The sequence below is a fragment of the Notolepis coatsorum genome, assembly GCF_963971535.1.
Source record: "Notolepis coatsorum genome assembly, chromosome: 16".
In the NCBI taxonomy this organism is placed as follows: Eukaryota; Metazoa; Chordata; class Actinopteri; order Aulopiformes; family Paralepididae; genus Notolepis; species Notolepis coatsorum.
In genome coordinates, this window is record NC_140180.1 from 56805921 (window position 1) to 56823829 (window position 17909).

The window sequence follows — 17909 nt, forward strand, 5'->3', positions numbered from 1 at the left end:
GTGCTATGTATGACTTAGTCCACATTGCAGCCGGCTTGTGGGAGGCAAGAAACAGCATTCGAGACAGGGGAGGGTTGAATTGGATGATACGAAATTGGAATGGGAGAAAAATTTTAAATGGGAGAAAAAGTAGATAAAAAAAAGAAAAGAAAGCTATACGGAGGGCCGCCGGGTGGCGCAGCGGTCTAAGCGTCTGCCCACCACCACAGAGACAGTGGGATCGAATCCAGCTGTGGTGCTTCCGGGTTGGCCGACCGTCCATACTAACACAATTGGCAGTGTTAGAGGGTGGGAAAACCCGGCGAGGGTGGGTCCTGGTCGTTGTAAAACAGCGACTCCTACAGATCGGTCGGGGCGCCTGCACAGCGAGGTCGGATCCTGGGGGAGGTAGTGTCCTCCACACGTTACACTCCCCCAGTGAGAGTCCGCGCTGCCAGGTGAAAATAAGTGGGGATTGGCTACACATGTGTAGGAGGAAGCATGTGATAGTCTCCGCCCTCCCAGACCAACGGTAGGGAGCAGAGCACGCAACGACCAGGTAGGGGATTGGGAATTGGCATAACAACTAACATTGGGATGGGAGAAAAACGGAAAAAGAAAGGGGGAAAAAGAGAAAGTATAAAAAAATAAAAAATTTAAAAAAAGCTATACGGCTGCATGGAAGCGGATACGGACCACTAGCCTATTGTTGGCCAAAAACACCTCTCCCGGAGCTTTAAGCTAGGCTAGTGGTCCGCATCCACTTCCATTCATTTGTGCTAAGCTAGGCTAGTTTGCAGCCGGATAGCTCTCTACTGAAGGCACAGAGGAAATTGATATCTATCTTCTTGTCTGACTCTGGAGAAGACAGTAAGCACATAATGTTGGCATGTTCCTCTAAGTATTTTAATTTGACAATTGTGTAAACCATTGTTGCAAAAATAATGATTACTGTACAATCAAACATCTACATACAAGGTAGCGTAATATATGCAGGGCAATTATGACAATTCAATAGACAATTCCACATTTACTTCAGTGCGGTAAGTCGTTTTAATTCATGCCAGGATGGTCTGTAGTTTCGTCAGACAGAGCTACTTACTTTCCGTTCAGTGCAGTGACTCCCACGGTGCTCCGCGGTGTGGACATGCTGGCCACGTAGTTCCACTGTCTGGCCTGAGGGTCCCAGCGCTCCACCGTGTTCAAATAGCTCCAACCATCATGGCCGCCGACAGCATACATGGGGCCCTCCAACACAGCAATGCCTGTACAAAGTTACAGAGTTACACCGTGTTCATATAACTCCAACCGGCATGGCTACCGACAGCATACATGGGGCCCTCCAACACAGCAATGCCTGTACAAAGTTACAGAGTTACACCGTATTCATATAACTCCAACCGTCATGGCTACCGACAGCATACATGGGGCCCTCCAACACAGCAATGCCTGCACAAAGTTACAGAGTTACACCATGTTACTTCAAATAGCTCCAACCGTCAATGAGTTATGTAGTCTGGAGTTCAATTTGAAAAGAGCGGGACATCTACCAAAATGGAAGATTGTATGATTAGTGGATTAACATACAAAGGGTAATGGTTACATAATATTATTTAAAGCATCACAGGAGCACAGCAGTGGAACTGGTCATATTGTAGTGTGACTGTACCTACAGCACTTCAAAGTGTATAGTGTAGTGCCGAGAGATGGGAGTCGGAGACGGTAGCTCGAGTTAGAGCGAACAGCATTTATTTGGTACACACATACAACATGCTACAGGTACGTTGCGTGCAGAGGACTGACTCGTGGTGGCAAGTAGTGCCACCTCATATAATGTCCGGGCGGAACTCTTGTTCCTAACAATAGTTCCGTGGGTGAATTATGTACAATTAACAATCACTACACAAGCCCCCCCAGAATTCAACCATGGTCAAAATCTCCACGGCGGGGAGAGACAACGACCCGGCCGCGGCGTGAGCGGACAACCCGGGGCGCGGTGCAAGCGATTGCGCCCTCCACGGCGCCCGGGGGCATGAACCGGCCACGGTGAGTGCGGAAAGCCAGGGGCGGGGAGGTAGGGGCGGCGCAAGCGCCCGTGTCCTCCCCGACACCCGGGGGCACAGACGTCGACGAGGCCAACGGCAGCTCCGTCGTTGGCGGGTCCCGGGGTAGCGGCGGACGGCCTCGGCGGGGGGAGAGGGCCAGCTCTAAGGGCTGGGAAATGTCTACGTGGGCGGGTTCAACCTTGTGGTGGTTGTACCCCACCTCAAAGGCGAGCCTTCGCCAGTCCTCAGGGGCCTGTGGGCTAGGGTGTCCGGTGGACAGGTCACTCAGCAGCGTCGGACCCGCGTGCCCAATCGCGACGTCCTCCAGGCGTAGACTGGAATCTGCAGTCCCGAGGGCCTGGATGTCGTGGTCGGAGGCCTGTTCCGAGCCCCTGTTGACGTAGTCGAGGTCCGGCTGTACAGCTCCGATGACGACGTTGGGCTTCTCGGCGACGTGTCCTGACTCAGAAAACGTGAGGGGTTCGTGGTCGGTGAAGGCTGTAAGAAGGCCGCCGTATGTCGCCTCATCGCGGACACATGCCAACGAGGCCCGTGTCTGTGCGTTTATTAGGCGGCCATGTCTAATGTCCACGAGGAGACCGTGTGCACCCAGGAAATCCGCCCCCAGTAGTGGGAACGAAATGTCGGCCGTGATGCAGTCCCACGTGAACCGCTGGCCCCCAAAACACAGTTCCACGGTCCTCGTACCGTAGGTGCGGATAGGGGTATCGTTGGCGGTCGTCAGGCGTGGACCTCTATCACCGCCGGCGGTGTCCTCTATTGTAGCTGGCAGGACGCTCCTCTGAGCTCCGGTGTCGCAGAGGAATTTGCAACCGGAGAGTGTGTCCCTAATGAAAAGCAGCCCGTTCGACATACCTGCGCTCACCGCTGCCACTGGGCGCAGGTGTCTGCGTTTATGCGTCCTGACGAAAGCGCAAGGGGAACGGCATCTTGTCGCCCTCGCGCCGAAACGTGCGTGGTAATAACACAGGCCCGCGGCCGCGCTGCTCCTGTTCTTCCTCGCCCCTCCCCCCTGCGGCGTGCAACCGCGAGTCGAGGCTATTAGCCCTGGGGCAAAGTGTCGAGTGGCCAGGTAGAAGCGGTCAGCCTCTTCTGCCAAAGCACGGGGATCAGTAGTCGCCGTATTGGCCAGTGCCGTTTGCACGTGTGGCGGCATGCATCTGAGGAACAGCTCTTTAAATAAAAAGTCCGGCTGCTCGGCGCCCAGTAGGTTCAGCATCATCTCCATATGCGCCGACGGCATGCTGTCTCCCAAGCCACGTATATCCAGCAAGCGTCGGGCCCGCTCAGACGGCGACAACTCGAATATCCTGAGTAGGTGCGTCTTAAACGCCTCATATTTATTCCGTGCAGGCGGAGCTGTTATGAAGCCTACCGTCCTCGCCGCTGTAGTGCTCCCGAGGCTCGAGACGACGTGGTAATATCGCGCGGCGTCGTCGTCAACCCCTCGTAGGGCGAACTGCGCCTCCGCCTGCGCGAACCACGCCGCCGCAGAATGCTCCCAAAACTCCGGCAATCGAATAATAACGGCATCGTTTGCCATGTTCGGTTCGGTCCCTGATACTTCAGCGAGACCAACGTCAGGGTCACCAGTGTAGTGCCGAGAGATGGGAGTCGGAGACGGTAGCTCGAGTTAGAGCGAACAGCATTTATTTGGTACACACATACAACATGCTACAGGTACGTTGCGTGCAGAGGACTGACTCGTGGTGGCAAGTAGTGCCACCTCATATAATGTCCGGGCGGAACTCTTGTTCCTAACAATAGTTCCGTGGGTGAATTATGTACAATTAACAATCACTACACAAGCAGCTATAACCTAGAAATATATCAAGCTGTTTGAGAGCTACGAATGGCTTCTATTGGCTTGTTGAAAACAAACTTAAAATGCTTCAAACGTCTCAGAAAATGGCATGCTGTCAAAAACGGGTATGTAATCAATAGAAAGAGATTAAACGGCTTGTGGAGTTGAAGTTGTTTCGTCTTGCTTTGACGGATCCTCGAAAGGGTTGAGCCAGAGGCAACGTAGCTGGTTTTTTTGGGGGGGTTTCCTTTTGTTTTATTTTTATTTTTTTCCCTGCTGGATTAGGATGTGGTGGAGTGAGTGAGTCATTGTCATCGAGCTGCCCGAATCTATTCAGCAAACAAGAAGAATATAAAAACACACATTGTTATTTCTCATATCATATAGTCACAGAGGAAAGCGGTTTAAACCAGCAACAATGCAAAGGATGTTTCGACACAATGGATTTATATGTGCTACTCCTCTATTGGTGAGCGACAGATGATCTTGAGGGAACCTCAGGACCACACAGCGTTCAGAAAGACCTGACGACATGAATATAGTCCAACAGAAACTATTCCACTTTTATTACTGAACGTTGTGGTTCAGGAGGAATGGAAGAGGGGAAAAAGACACTTTCCTTTGTTGCTTTTCCTATAAAAGCACACAGCAGGCAACAGCGGGCAAAGCATGTGGGCAGATCATAAGCTCATATATTCAGACCCAAACTGTGCGAGAGAGAGAGAGAGAGAGAGAGAGAGAGAGAGAGAGAGAGAGAGAGAGAGAGAGAGAGAGAGAGAGAGAGAGATGTGCAACAGTGAACATCAAAGAGCCCACAGGTAATCTATACAGTGTAATCTCCTGGGCAGGCTAGCTTGCGGATACCTCGTACCACACTGGGAGAGTGAGCCAAATGCTAGACAAGATCTTCCTCCTCTTTTTGCCCCTGACGTTATCGAGCAGGGTCTAAGAAGAGCAGGGCCAGCGCCACGTGACAAGCTTTGATATAAGAAATGGGGAAATATCAAAGGACTGCAAGATTTTATATTTTTTACCATATACGTTTGATCCATGCTATATAGAACCAGTTCACATGACCCCACCAGCCTAACCGAGCTAAAACCCTAAACAAGTCCAGGAAACCTGTCGGCATGGTGGAAGATGATGATGATAAAAAAATAAAAATAAAAAAATTATATAAGGCCATTTTTATAATGCTATTAAGAGTTTTTACAATGCATAATGGTTTGTGAACATGGTTATAGATGTGTTATACATATCATGATAACATACCAATATTCATTCCTTACACTGTTCTTATATCCTAGGATATAATTAGGGATGCTCGATATTGGCTTTTTTACCGATACCGATATTCCGATATTGTCCAACTCTTAATTTCGATACCGATACCGATACCGATATCAACCGATACCGATATATGCAGGGTTTCCCCCCAAAAAAACTGAATAATTTCAGGTAATTAATAATTTCACTGGATGCATTCAAAAGGCTTTCTAAATGTAAGCATTATCTGTGCAAAATATGATAATTAAAAAAGTTAAAATTAACATTACATATCTCTTGTTGTTGAATTAAACCAACATGCATACTTTTGACAATAAATAAAATAAGAATTGGTTCTTACTTGCTTGCCTGGGTAAATAAAGGTTAAATAAATGTAAAAAAAAAAAAAAAAAAAAAACGATATTTTCCGATATCACATTTTACTGCCGATATCGGCCGATAATATCGGTCGGCCGATAATATCGGACATCCCTAGATATAATACTGATGTGTTTTTTGGAATTAACATAAAATTCAGGTAAGTTATAATAAAAGCGACATATTAACTTGTTGTTAAGTTTGTAAGTTTCATCATGACATAATGTATTTATGTCTCTATGTATCTACAGCCAAGTCTCAGTAGATTGAGGGGACGTGGCATTCTGTTCACTAGACACTAGAGATGCTTGACTCCAATCAGCTGCAATAGATGTAGATGTGACTGATCAGAGCAGCTACATGTGACTGATGGGTCAATCAGAGTAACTTGTGTGTATTATGAGATATGTCAAAGGAAGCAGATGGGATATCTGAAATGGTTTGATTTAGTTGATATCCAGGGGGATAGAGATCAAAGGGATATAGTCATCATGTTCAACAACAGCTCTAACATTTTGGGTAATCTTACTGTATGTCAACATACATTCTGTTAAGAAATGCAACGTTGCAACGCAATGGTTGAAAAACACAATTTTCTTTGTACTGAATCTTTAAGTTTGAAAGTACTTTAATCGCCCCCCACCCCTCTGCCCCCTCACTTGAGCGCCAAGAAGGAGAACGCAGGAGACAAGGGAGAGAGCAGTGTACCATCTGTGACTGCAGAGAAGAGAATGAGATGTCGTCCAAAATCTTTTGCAATAATATTTGCCTACATACTGTAAATCACTGAGTTTCTTTGCAAAACGAGTTCTAAGAAGAAAAAAAAGCAGAGAACAAGTTCTGCAAAATAACCCTCACAACGACTGGGACAACGTCAAACAAGTTGAAAGAAAACATAAGGAAAGGTAAGTGTCAAGTGAAGCTAGCAAAGATTAACGGGATCATCCCTATGTTCCCCGGGTCCTATGTTCCCCGCTTGATTGATTAATAGATTGAAAATGTTATAATTTTTTTTTATTTTATTAATTATTAATGTCCGCCTTGTTTCGAACTGGTTAAGCTTAGGCCCTCTTTCGAACTGGTTAAGGTTAGAGTTTGGAATCAGGGCTGGTGGTCTAAAATTTTCAATCAATCAAAGCGGGGAACATAGAACCCGGGGAACATAGGACCCGGGGAACATAGACATGCTCCCAGATTAGCTAACATTAGTTCGATAATGTTAGTATTGTTACCGTTAATTATTAGCTAGATAGCTTGGTCTTGGTTTTGACTCAGGGCCCTTTCTCACTCACCTATTCGTTTCTATTCCGTTCCGTTCTGGCCCCTTTCCGAATCTGATGCGAACTCCCCCCCCCCCCCTCTCTCCCCTCTAGTTTGTGTACACACTGCGGTCTTGGTTCGCTTCGGGTTCTGTTTACGGTTTGCCTTTTGAGCGTTTACGCTTGCCGTAGGCGATGATCAGGGGTGTAAAGTACTTGAGTAATTGTACTTTGTTACAATACTTAAGTACTGTTTTGGGGGATTTGTACTTTACTCAAGTATTATTAGGTTTGTATACTTTGTACTTTTACTCCATTACATTTCAGAGAAGAAAAACATACTTTTTACTCCTTACATTTAAAATGCAGACCTACAAAGTACAAAGTACAAATCTCACAGGTCCAACCATTTTAATTAGTATATTTTAATTGTTTATCTGGCCGAACTAACGTTAACGTTATTAATCCTGTGACCGCAGGTAAACAGCCAATCAAATCCCCATCAATGGAAAATGAAACCCTCCCGCTGATTGGCCCTTGTGCAACACTAGAAAGCGGGGATCTTTGATTAAACACCTGCTATCAGAAGAATAGACAGTCAGATCCGCATTATGCTGTGGTTAATATTGTGATATTATTCAGGGTACTCCAGTATTCTGTCTTTAATATTGTGATATTATTCAGGATAATCCAGTATGCTGTGGTTAATATTGTGATATTATTCAGGCTGTGATGTGAATGCCATCCATGTTAGTTTTCCTTCAATGGAAAAGTGCATTAAATAATTTGTATGCAAAAAAAAAGTGTCCTCTGTTCTTTCATTTCAGCATTGTCTATCGCAGAACACATTCCATTGTGGGCAGAGTGTCTGCTTGGTTTCATTCCAGCCTTGCCTAAACACCAACTGATGATTTCACTAATTGGCTCTCCTCTTCAACTAACTCACCTGGTGCAATGTATAGTTAAAATGTAAACTTGGCCCACGATGGAATGAGTTAGACCCCTGGGCCCTCATTCATCAACGTGAATTACGCACAGATATGTGCTTAAGCTGTGCGGGATTCATCAATTTCAACTTGAACTTGACTTCGTGCTTATATTTACGCACAGCTCGGACCATGCGTACCTGGCGCCCGTTGGTAGAATATATTATTACAACAAGGAAATGAGCTTCTGTGCATTAGTTTCAACACTGGCATGTTCTGTATGAACCGTAATTCATTATAGTTCATTGTAAAATAGCAACAGTAGTGTAATTATGGTCAAAACCCTATAAATAGCATTTGGAATAATAGATCTTTCTCTCAGAATGAATGCAGCATGGTTTATATAGCGTTATCGGAATATACAGGGTGTACTGACTGACTGCGCTCCGCGTAGCTCAACTCGTTATTATTTTGCGCACAGACCGCAGAAACACGGGAACGTTTTGATTATATTTAAAAGGCTTTACGTTAAACGAAACAAGTGGAATTTCGAAGCTGTAAGCAGAATACAAGTCATATGAACACCCACGATATAGTGTTCTTCCCCCTTTTTACTGTATAAGAAAGAATAAAAAAACGCATTGCAATGACACCAGATAGTGGACAGACTATGTAAATATGATGATGGGATTCAAGTTCGCGTTTTTGTTGATCATAGGCATGCTGTCAGAGTATGATATCTTAATCAAACATTCTAGAACATTTGTCGTCACAGATCATGTCATAATAGAACATAGGCTATGGCATGGTCCATCGTGATATTGTGTAGACTGTTATTACTGTACCGGTACCACCCATTGTGACAACAGCCTTGTGAGTCCCGCACACAAACATGATGGAATTCAAGTTCATGTATTGAAAGGCAGGCTACATCATACATGCAGTGAGATTTATTGTTCTTGTATATGCTCTCGTATTATTGTTTATATAGGCTACCCAATACTGACATCAAAATAGATTGTAGTATGCCTCTAGAAATCATATGCAGCAGGTAGAAAATTGACGGAAAATCCATCGCGATTTGGAATAAAATTGAGGAGAACTTTAATCCCTGGGTATTAATCAAACAACACGGGAAAAGGCAGTCATATTCCAGCACGGTCTTTATTAGTGTTTGCGCTGCCCAGGCAGCAATGGTTAATAGATATCATATCCGACATCACCGTACATGTACACGTCTGTCAGCCTGTCTCATAACACGCTTCCCTCGGCTTAGTCCATTTTTCCACATTTCATGGGGGTATTCCATTACCGTATATGGTTAATCGGGGCGGTTCTGGTATACAAATACTTAAAACAGTGCACAAGCTCAAACGTAGGATCAAAGTCATATTTATCAAGACAGGTGTGCGTAGAACCTGTGTACGCACGTGTGATAAATCCCGTTTTTTTTGTGCGTGCACAGATTCTAAATTCCGTGCCTAAGTATGGAAATAGAACACTTTCTACGTCACGTTGATGAATGAGGGCCCTGGTCTATCCCTTTAAAAAAAATACTTTTACTTTTTAGTACTTAAGTACATTTAAAAGTAGGACTTTTTTACTTTTACTCAAGTGTGTTTTTAGCCAGATACTTTGACTTTTACTTGAGTCAGATTTCGAGACGGTACCCATACTTTCACTTAAGTATAATTTCTGGGTACTTTTTACACCCCTGGCGATGATGTCACGTTCGAAAATGTAAACAGAAAGTGTCTTAACACTACTGCGGAGACTGGATGATGATATAAATGAACAAATTGCCAATAAATATGAAGTTATATTTGAACCTCTGTTGTCAAGCCTTGTCAATATAACCCACCCTATTTTATCACGAATGGATGGTGTTGTAGAGTCCGCTTTTGAGCGTTTTAACGATAGCGCTAAGCTAACGGCTAAACGCTAGTTAGCTTAGCCTTTACTAGTAACATTGCTGCATCCATTATATGCATTATATTGAATGTCATTGATCTACTGGTCGACCACGGCCGACTGGTTGGGCACCACTGGTCTAATAGAAATAAATGCATTCGAACAAGAAAGTATAGTATACAGCAATGGCTAATGGCTAACGCTAGTTAGCTAGCCTGTTCAGAAGCTAACATTATCCCATCGCTTGTGGCAATTATATTGCATGTCATTGATCTACTGGTCGACCACGGCCGACTGGTTGGGCACCACTGGTCTAATAGAAATAAATGCATTCGAACAATGTATAGACATAGCAATGGCAAACAAAATTGCCAGGCCTAACCGCCCCCACACTAGCGCGCACCTGAGACCACCTATTTCAGCGGTCCAGGTTCTGCGCCCCCGGGGATGAATCAGCGGGGGGCGGGGACGGGGGACAGCGTTCTCACTCAGACAGACACACCCTTTTCTGATGCGAGCCGGGTCTGATTCGACACAGAGCAGTGAGTGAGAAAGGGCCCTCAGTCTTGCCCCCCTCAAAGTCTTGGTCTTGACGTGGACTTGATACACTCTGGTATCAACACTAAGTAAATGTATTTATTTGTTACACAATGACCCTACTTTGTAATGCACTATGAGTAGAAGACTCACCCAGTCCGTGTCTATGTGTTGACATAGGGGGCATAGTGGTCCAGACTTGGCTGATTGGGTTGTAGCACTCCACCATGTTAGAGGTCTTCAGCCCATCCCTCCCTCCGACCACATACAGCTTATTGTCGATCACCGCCACCCCAAACTGGAGCCGCCGTCCGTTCATCACTCCAACCTGGATCCAGGTGTTCGTCCGCAGGTCATACTTCTCTATGGTGGTAGAGCCTAGAAACAGGAAAAAAAAGTGGTGTATTTAATTTAAGTATTATGAATTTTGGGTGGAAGCCCACACTATTGCCTCTTTTCCACTGCATGGTACCTATTCGACTCGACTGTACTCTGCCTATTTCGGTTTTCCATTGCAAAAATTTGCGGATGGTACCTGGTACCGGGTACTTTTTTAGTACCTGCTTTGTCGAGATTCCAAGCTGGTAGAAGTGATACCAAAAAGTGACGTGAAACACTGCAGACCACTGATTGGTCAGAAGAGAGAATCGTCACTACGTTATCATTGCGCTACACGGGGGACGTCCTGCACAAAACACAAACCCGCCATCTTTAAATACTAGCCTCACGACTACTAAACATTAGCATTCATTATTTGTTTGCATCAAGAACAACGTGCAATAAACAAAAAAGGATACATTCACTGTGCATTCTGCCTCATTTATTGATCAACACAATTTACCACCAAGAACAAAGAGTTTAGTCTCACAAAAAGGTAGCTAATTTAGTTTAGCTTTTGTGCTAATGTGACTGGGATTTTCCATTATAACTGTTAGCATTGCGGCTAGCATACATTAGCTAATAAGGCACTGGTATCATAGAATAGAATAGAATAGAAATACTTTAATCATCCTGAGGGAAATTTGACACTACAAATTGGGATTCTATTCTATGATACCAGTGCCTTATTAGCTAACGTACGCTAGCCGCAATGCTCTTTCTATTGTCTGTGTGTCGCGTTGAAGATGACGTCACGGCGCCCTCGCTATGACGACCAGTTACACACTGACGGGGGGTACTAACTCCAGTGGAAAACGAATGAACGAAGTACCAGGTACCAAAAGCGAGTAGAGTAGAGTAGAGTCAAGTAGGTACCATGCAGTGGAAAAGAGGCATATGACACACACATTAAATACACAATTCTGCTCTACTAATTCTGGGGTGCGTCGGAATAACTTTTCCCAGGGATTCCCTATTGGCTCAGGATATCTGGGTTTTCGCTTCCCTCCAGAATGGGGTCTCTTTCCCATACAATTACATATAACATCTACCTCTATCGGGCAAGCGCTCAGCTACCCCACTAAGGCCATAATGGGCCAATATGATCTTATCCCCCTCCGGAGGCCACTCCACCGGGAGGCTGGTCATAGGCTAAACGTTAGAGACAAGCGCTCTTGTGAAAGGTCCCCTTTCCTTTCCCCTCCCTCATCCAATCCCCGCTGAGTGCACCTGCCCAGGAGCGTCCTCCCCAAGACGCCTGCATCAGGCTGTTGCATCGTTGCTCTAATAAACTATTGATTTCTATGGAATCTGTTAAACATATCCATTTTTGTGGGTTGAACTCGTGAAATCTCATTATTTGAAGGCCGTAGGTTAGAATGTTGTGCACATTGATATTTAAAGGAGCAGTAGTGTTTGTGTACTTTTGGGTGAGGAATGTCAATAGAACTCCAGGCTGTGCAAAACAGTTAATAAAATACTTAAATGGTGTTTAGTCTGAAGGCTATAATTTCAATGCAGTTCATTTTGTTTGGAAGAGTGGATACACCCAGTTTTCAGATGAACAATGTTTTCAAACCAAAGATGTTAAGTTAGAGTGTTGTGTACATTTATCATTACTTTAAAAGACTGTAGAGGTTGAGCCTACCTTCGGGTTATGCGTCACATTCACAAGTAATTGTCACACGCTGTCACTGCCTGGCTACTCTTCTCCTTGCCTTTTCCCGGAACGTATGAAGACCTGAACCCGTGTATGACCCTTCGCCTGTTGGACTACCTTGCCCCTGCCTACTCCCCTTATTATCTGAGTACCTGTTACGTTATCGACCCCTGCCCGCCTGACTACCCTGCCCCACACACTCACCCTGGACTGTACGAGATCCCCCTCCGTGTCACTCGATTCCTGCCCGGATACCTGACGACCCCCTTTTCTCAATAAATACACCCGTGTTGGGTTTTAACGAGACCTGTCTACTTTTCTGTGTCCGCATATTGGGTTCAATACGCGCAGCCGTGATAATAATTTGGATTCACTTGTACTACTGCAAATACACTGGCTGTCCAAGACATTTCAGAACAGACGTATGTGATTCTTCATCTGAAGGGTTAAATTGATGATGTGATGCAATGCAATATGATATAATATAATGTGACATGATTTAATGTTTTGTTGGGCCTTTCTCGCAGCGGCTTCCTAGCGGTGTCATCGCAGGGTAAGCATATTCGTTTGCCCTGAGGTGGCATCGTCAGGTGGTCGCCTTTTAGTAGGCCTATTATGATGGAGAAGGAGAACCATATCCTCTTATAATGTGTACTTGTTCTGTTGCATGTTTTTGTATTTGTCTTTTTATTTTATTTTTTTGCGTGTTATGTGTTCTGTTTCTGTATTACATTGCACAAAATGTGGGACCCTCTCGAAAACGAGATACTGTATCTCAAGTGGTTTTCCCAATAAAGAATTTCAATATATATATATATATATATATATATATATATATATATATATATATATATATATATATATATATATATATATATATATATATATATATATATATATATATATATATATATATATATATATTAGGGCTGTCCCCGACTAAGGATTTGGATGGTCGACTAGGATTGGCCAAAATTTGCCGTTAGTTGACTATTGGTCGACTTAAAAAAATTAAAAATAAAGTATAATATAAAAAAAAAAATTAAAATTAAAAAAATTAAAATGTTGTATCATTCCATTTGGGCTGTGGGGGTGCTTAATGTCTTAAGGAGTCGACTGAAGGCTTCTTGTCCTCTGCAAAAGCATGCAATTGGTCCACTGATGGATACATCTTGATATTTGTCTAGTCTAGTGTGTTCATTAGATGGGTGAAATCCTCTTTCAGTGCCTCTGTGCCTGTTTTCGTAGGCAGTTAGCCTCTGGTATGCGTGCCATTAGCGTTAGCCACGCTTCTAGGCCTCTTCTTTTGGAAAAAATTATAAAAAAAAAATTAAAAAAAAATGTATTATTATATTCGACTAAGAGGTTGGCCAGTCGACTACGACTCCTTTCAACCGATTAGTCGACTAATCGATTAATAGGGGTCAGCCCTATTATATATATATATATTCATATATATCACATATATATGATGTGAGATGTGATGTACTGTAATGTGAATTGATAGGATGTGATGTGATGTTATGTGAATCGATGTGATGTGATGTGATCTGATGTGGCATGACACAATCCGCACCCAACACAATCCTATCCTTTTCATTGTGTTTAGGTATGATGGGTACTTGTACCTTGCATGGAAACATGAAACTCTCTGTAGAAACCTACCCGTTTAAAAAGGGGTGGAGACTCTGCATCAGTGGAACATAGTTCATGTTGGATGAAGTGACAGGGCCAAAAGGTAGGGTGTAGCTGATTTTGGAATGCAGTGTTCAACCTCCAGTCGAAGCTAACGAGATCTGCTAACGAGACTGGGTACACGAGACAAACCTTGTGTTTCTCTGCAATAAAGATGCTGCCACCTATTTTAGCTCATCACACTGTATCTAGAAAGGTATATATTTTAGCCTTCAAAGTCTGTCTATTTTGAATGTAAAACATCAAGCCCTGTGTCAATTTCTTTACATATATATTTGTTATAAGGATAAAATGAGCTAGCTAAACAGTTTTGTGCTTATCGATGCATTAATCATTTGGTTTGGGAAAATCCACACTAGCTAGCATCTTTATCATGAAGTTCAGCTACAGGAAATAAAGAGACAATGGCGGAAGTGGGTGTGGCTTATAAGGCATATATGATGCGTGATATGAATTATGATATAACATGACGTGATGTTATGTGACATGATGTGATGTGACACAATATGATTGTAATAACTGTTAACAAAGGGTGATAATAACCGTGAACCGTACCCTTGGTGGCGTCCATCCCTCCTACAGCATAAAGGGCACCAACAGTTGACTTCCTAGGTTTGGTCCTTGGGCTCTGAAACATGGGGCGACGTTCAGGCAGTAGATGGTACTTCATGGCCTCCATGAGAAGCTTCTGACATTCCAGATCATCTGAGAACATCTTGTTGTTTTCCAGATCTGCAAGGAGCTAGATTGAAGGGGAATAAAAGGATTGGCTTCATTAAAAAAGGAAAATCTTCCCTTGTTATGAACAGGCCATTGATGGGTGTTTTGTTATTGTTCAGCAAATCTCTAAGTTACACCAATATTGTGCTGTTGATTGATTGAATTTATTTATGGGTCCAAAGACACAACAAATCCAAGGGATGATATGCAAAAGGGACAACACTTATTTCCAGCATGGTCCCCGATGTTATGACCAAAGGACATACACAAATAACATATAAAACAACACATAATGCCAAAATCCAATACAAGAAATCAATATTCTACATATCTAAAAACAAGATATCCTAACCAAATACCATAAAATAGCGCATTTCTATACCATCATTAAAACAATAATCCAAGTATGACCTGACAGCTATCTGGCCACTTTACCCCAAAGATATGAGCGAACCTGCCCATTAAACATTCTTCTAGATCCTGACAGTTTAATACTAAGTGGAAGGCTGTTCCACGTTGAGATCCTCTGTGTAGAAAAATTTGCTCTGAGCCATAGACCCGCGGCACCTTACAAGAACGAACACTGGCCCTGGTATTGTGTCCATGCTGCATGGACCATATCGATCTGATATGTTGAACATGTGTTTCAGTTTCATCTGTTCAACCCTGAGGTGCACTGGTAGCAGTCCCACCTTTTTTAATTTGGCAGTTCCTACATGCGTTCTGGGAGGCACACCTAGTATGTAACAAATAGTGTTGTTTTGCATCACCTGAAGTTTATTTTGAAATTTTGTCGACAGACCACTTTACCATGCTGCGCTCGCGTGGTCAAAATGACACTGAAGAAAGGATGACACTAACAGCTTTTTTTATTAAATTTTTTACTTACATTTTTTATTAACACTAACAGCTTTTTAACAGCTAGTTCAAAAAGCCTGGTATTCCGATACAGGAACTTGAGTTTGCCTGCACACTTAGATAGAATGTTGGCAGCACTAGATTCACATGAGAGAGACTGCTCTAGTGTAAGTCCTAGGTACTTGACGCTAGTTTTCCCTGTGATTACTGCTCCGTTACAGGAGACTTCCATGCGATCGACTTTGCCTAATCTCCTTGTTGTGCCAAAAGGATCAACTCAGTCTTGCCTAGATTAATGGACAGCTTGTTATCTATGAGCCACTCTCTGGCACTTTCTATCTCAGAACTCAGAGCTCTCTCAATCTCCCTGACATCCCTACCTGGCACCAGAAGTGCTGAATCATCTGCATACAATAACAGTTTACATTTCACAGATGCTGGCATCAGAAATAATAGAGGACCTAAAGTGTATCCTTTAGGCACCCCGCATACAATGTCCAAAGGTTCTGATCTGACGCCTTCCACCTCACAGACTTGAGTTCTTCCTGTGAGGTACAGTAAGAAGTGAACCAACTGACAGAAGTCTGACTAAAACCCATGCACTCTAGCTTTGACCACAATATAGTATGGTTCACGGTATCAAAAGCTTTCTGGAGGTCGAGCAAGATCATTCCAACATAATTACCATCCTCAAAAGGTTGCTTGATGTCAATCAGATGAATGGGACAGGTCTCTGTGGAGTGGGCTGCTCTGAACCCTGAATGGTGTTCATACAGCAACTTGTTATCTACTAGATACTCCTCAACCTGCTCATAAACTAGACGCTCAACTATCTTAGATGTAACTGTCAAAATAGAAAGTGGCCTATAGTTTCCAACGACTGTCTAACAATTATTCTTAAAAAGGGGGACAACCAATGGAAATTTGCCTTGGTTAATCGACAAGTTTATGATATGTGCAATTGTTCTAGAAATTACTTTAGCACTGTCCCTCATAAATCTGGCAGGAATAAGGTAAAGACCTGTTGCCTTATTAGGACAGATAGGCATACTCTTACCTTTCCTCTGAGACAGGTCTGATAGTGAATGCATCTGGAACTACATTTTTAGTTTTGTAGTACAAGCTCAGAAAAGCTTGGCCATAGACTCCTGAGCCACAAGGCAGTTTATCCACCAAGCAGGCAGCGATTGTTGTAAAGAAAGTATTAAAATAGCAAGCCACCTTCCCCTTATCAAAGCACACATTATTCTTTATTTCAAGTCCAATATTTCAATTTCTAGCTTTGGTCTTTCCTGTACAACCTAATTCACCAAGAATTGTCCACAGTTTCTTGGACTGGTGGGCATTTTCCGCAATGGAATCTATATAAAATTGAGATTTGGCTCTCCTAGTGCTATAACTAGCTTGATTTCTGAAAAAAATAAATCTCTCATGGTCTGTGGGCAGTATTGTCATTTTAAACATTCTAAAATAGAAATCACTTTTCTAATCATATGAAAATATCATAGGTTAATGGATTTATATGTTGATATGTGAAGAGCCTTTGTTTTGGGAAAATGAAGTTTGTTTTTAGTGGTGATTCTGTTGTGAGGGCTGCGTCAGAGCAGGTGCCAAAGCCTGGGAGCTCCCCCCGGAGGTTGCCTGTCACTGTCACACCACCCCCGACACCACAGCACCCGCGTGGTGTTCGCTGTCTGTAGGCTTAAGCACCCGCGTGGTGTTCACTGTCTGTAGGCTTAAGCACCTTCCGTGGTGCCGTGGCTGTAGATGTTTTTCCGCTCACCTTGACTCTATGGTATTTTTTCTACCCACTCGCTTGCCCCTGTTTTTTCTCTCTCTCGCCTGCCCCTCGTATTCAGACCCTGGACCATTCCCAGGAGTAGTTTTTAACTGCCTTGGTGCACCACATAACGCAACACGGTAAGACCCCATTTACATTGTTAAACCCACTCACATAGTCACCAGCACAGACACATTGAGTAATTACATACATCATATCCCAGGCTTCCGCCTACACACACTACACCCCCACTGTTGTTTAGTTTGTTCTGTTGTTTTGTTTTGTTATTTATTTTGTGTAAATAAATACACACCAGTTGGCGTTTTCCAATTTTAATCTATTGTCTTGCTTTTATGGGTCCCGTTCCTCTGTTCCCATAACAGATTCACAGCCCCCTACTGGTCAGAAAATCGTTATTGCTGCTTTAATGAGAGCACATAACACCACAAAACACACTTTGTTCAAGTTTAAGAGAGAGAGAGAGAGAGAGAGAGAGAGAGAGAGAGAGAGAGAGAGAGAGAGAGAGAGAGCTCCATTCAGGGTAAATTACAGTAGAAAGGTATGATTGTTTATGTAGGCATAAAGCAGTGTGTGCATATTTAGAGTGTTTAAATGGTGGTCAGTGTCTGTAGGCAGTCTGATGTCACTTAAAATAGGCAAATAAAGTACTAACCCTAACTTTATATCTTAAC

The 17909-nt window shown here is 43.4% G+C and overlaps 1 protein-coding gene across 2 annotated transcripts in view; it reads right to left on the minus strand.

Moving 5' to 3' along the window:
* The window catches only part of klhl4 (kelch-like family member 4), a gene marked incomplete at its 5' end in the record, with an annotated part of 131448 nt that overhangs the window by 18830 nt on the left and 94709 nt on the right, over positions 1-17909 (minus strand). For both annotated transcript variants that reach the window (XM_084331619.1, XM_084331618.1), the window contains 3 exons: positions 1082-1244; positions 10280-10504; positions 14415-14601. In XM_084331619.1, the coding sequence (XP_084187745.1) occupies positions 1082-1244; positions 10280-10504; positions 14415-14601 (575 nt within the window). The remainder of the gene's footprint in view (positions 1-1081; positions 1245-10279; positions 10505-14414; positions 14602-17909) is intronic.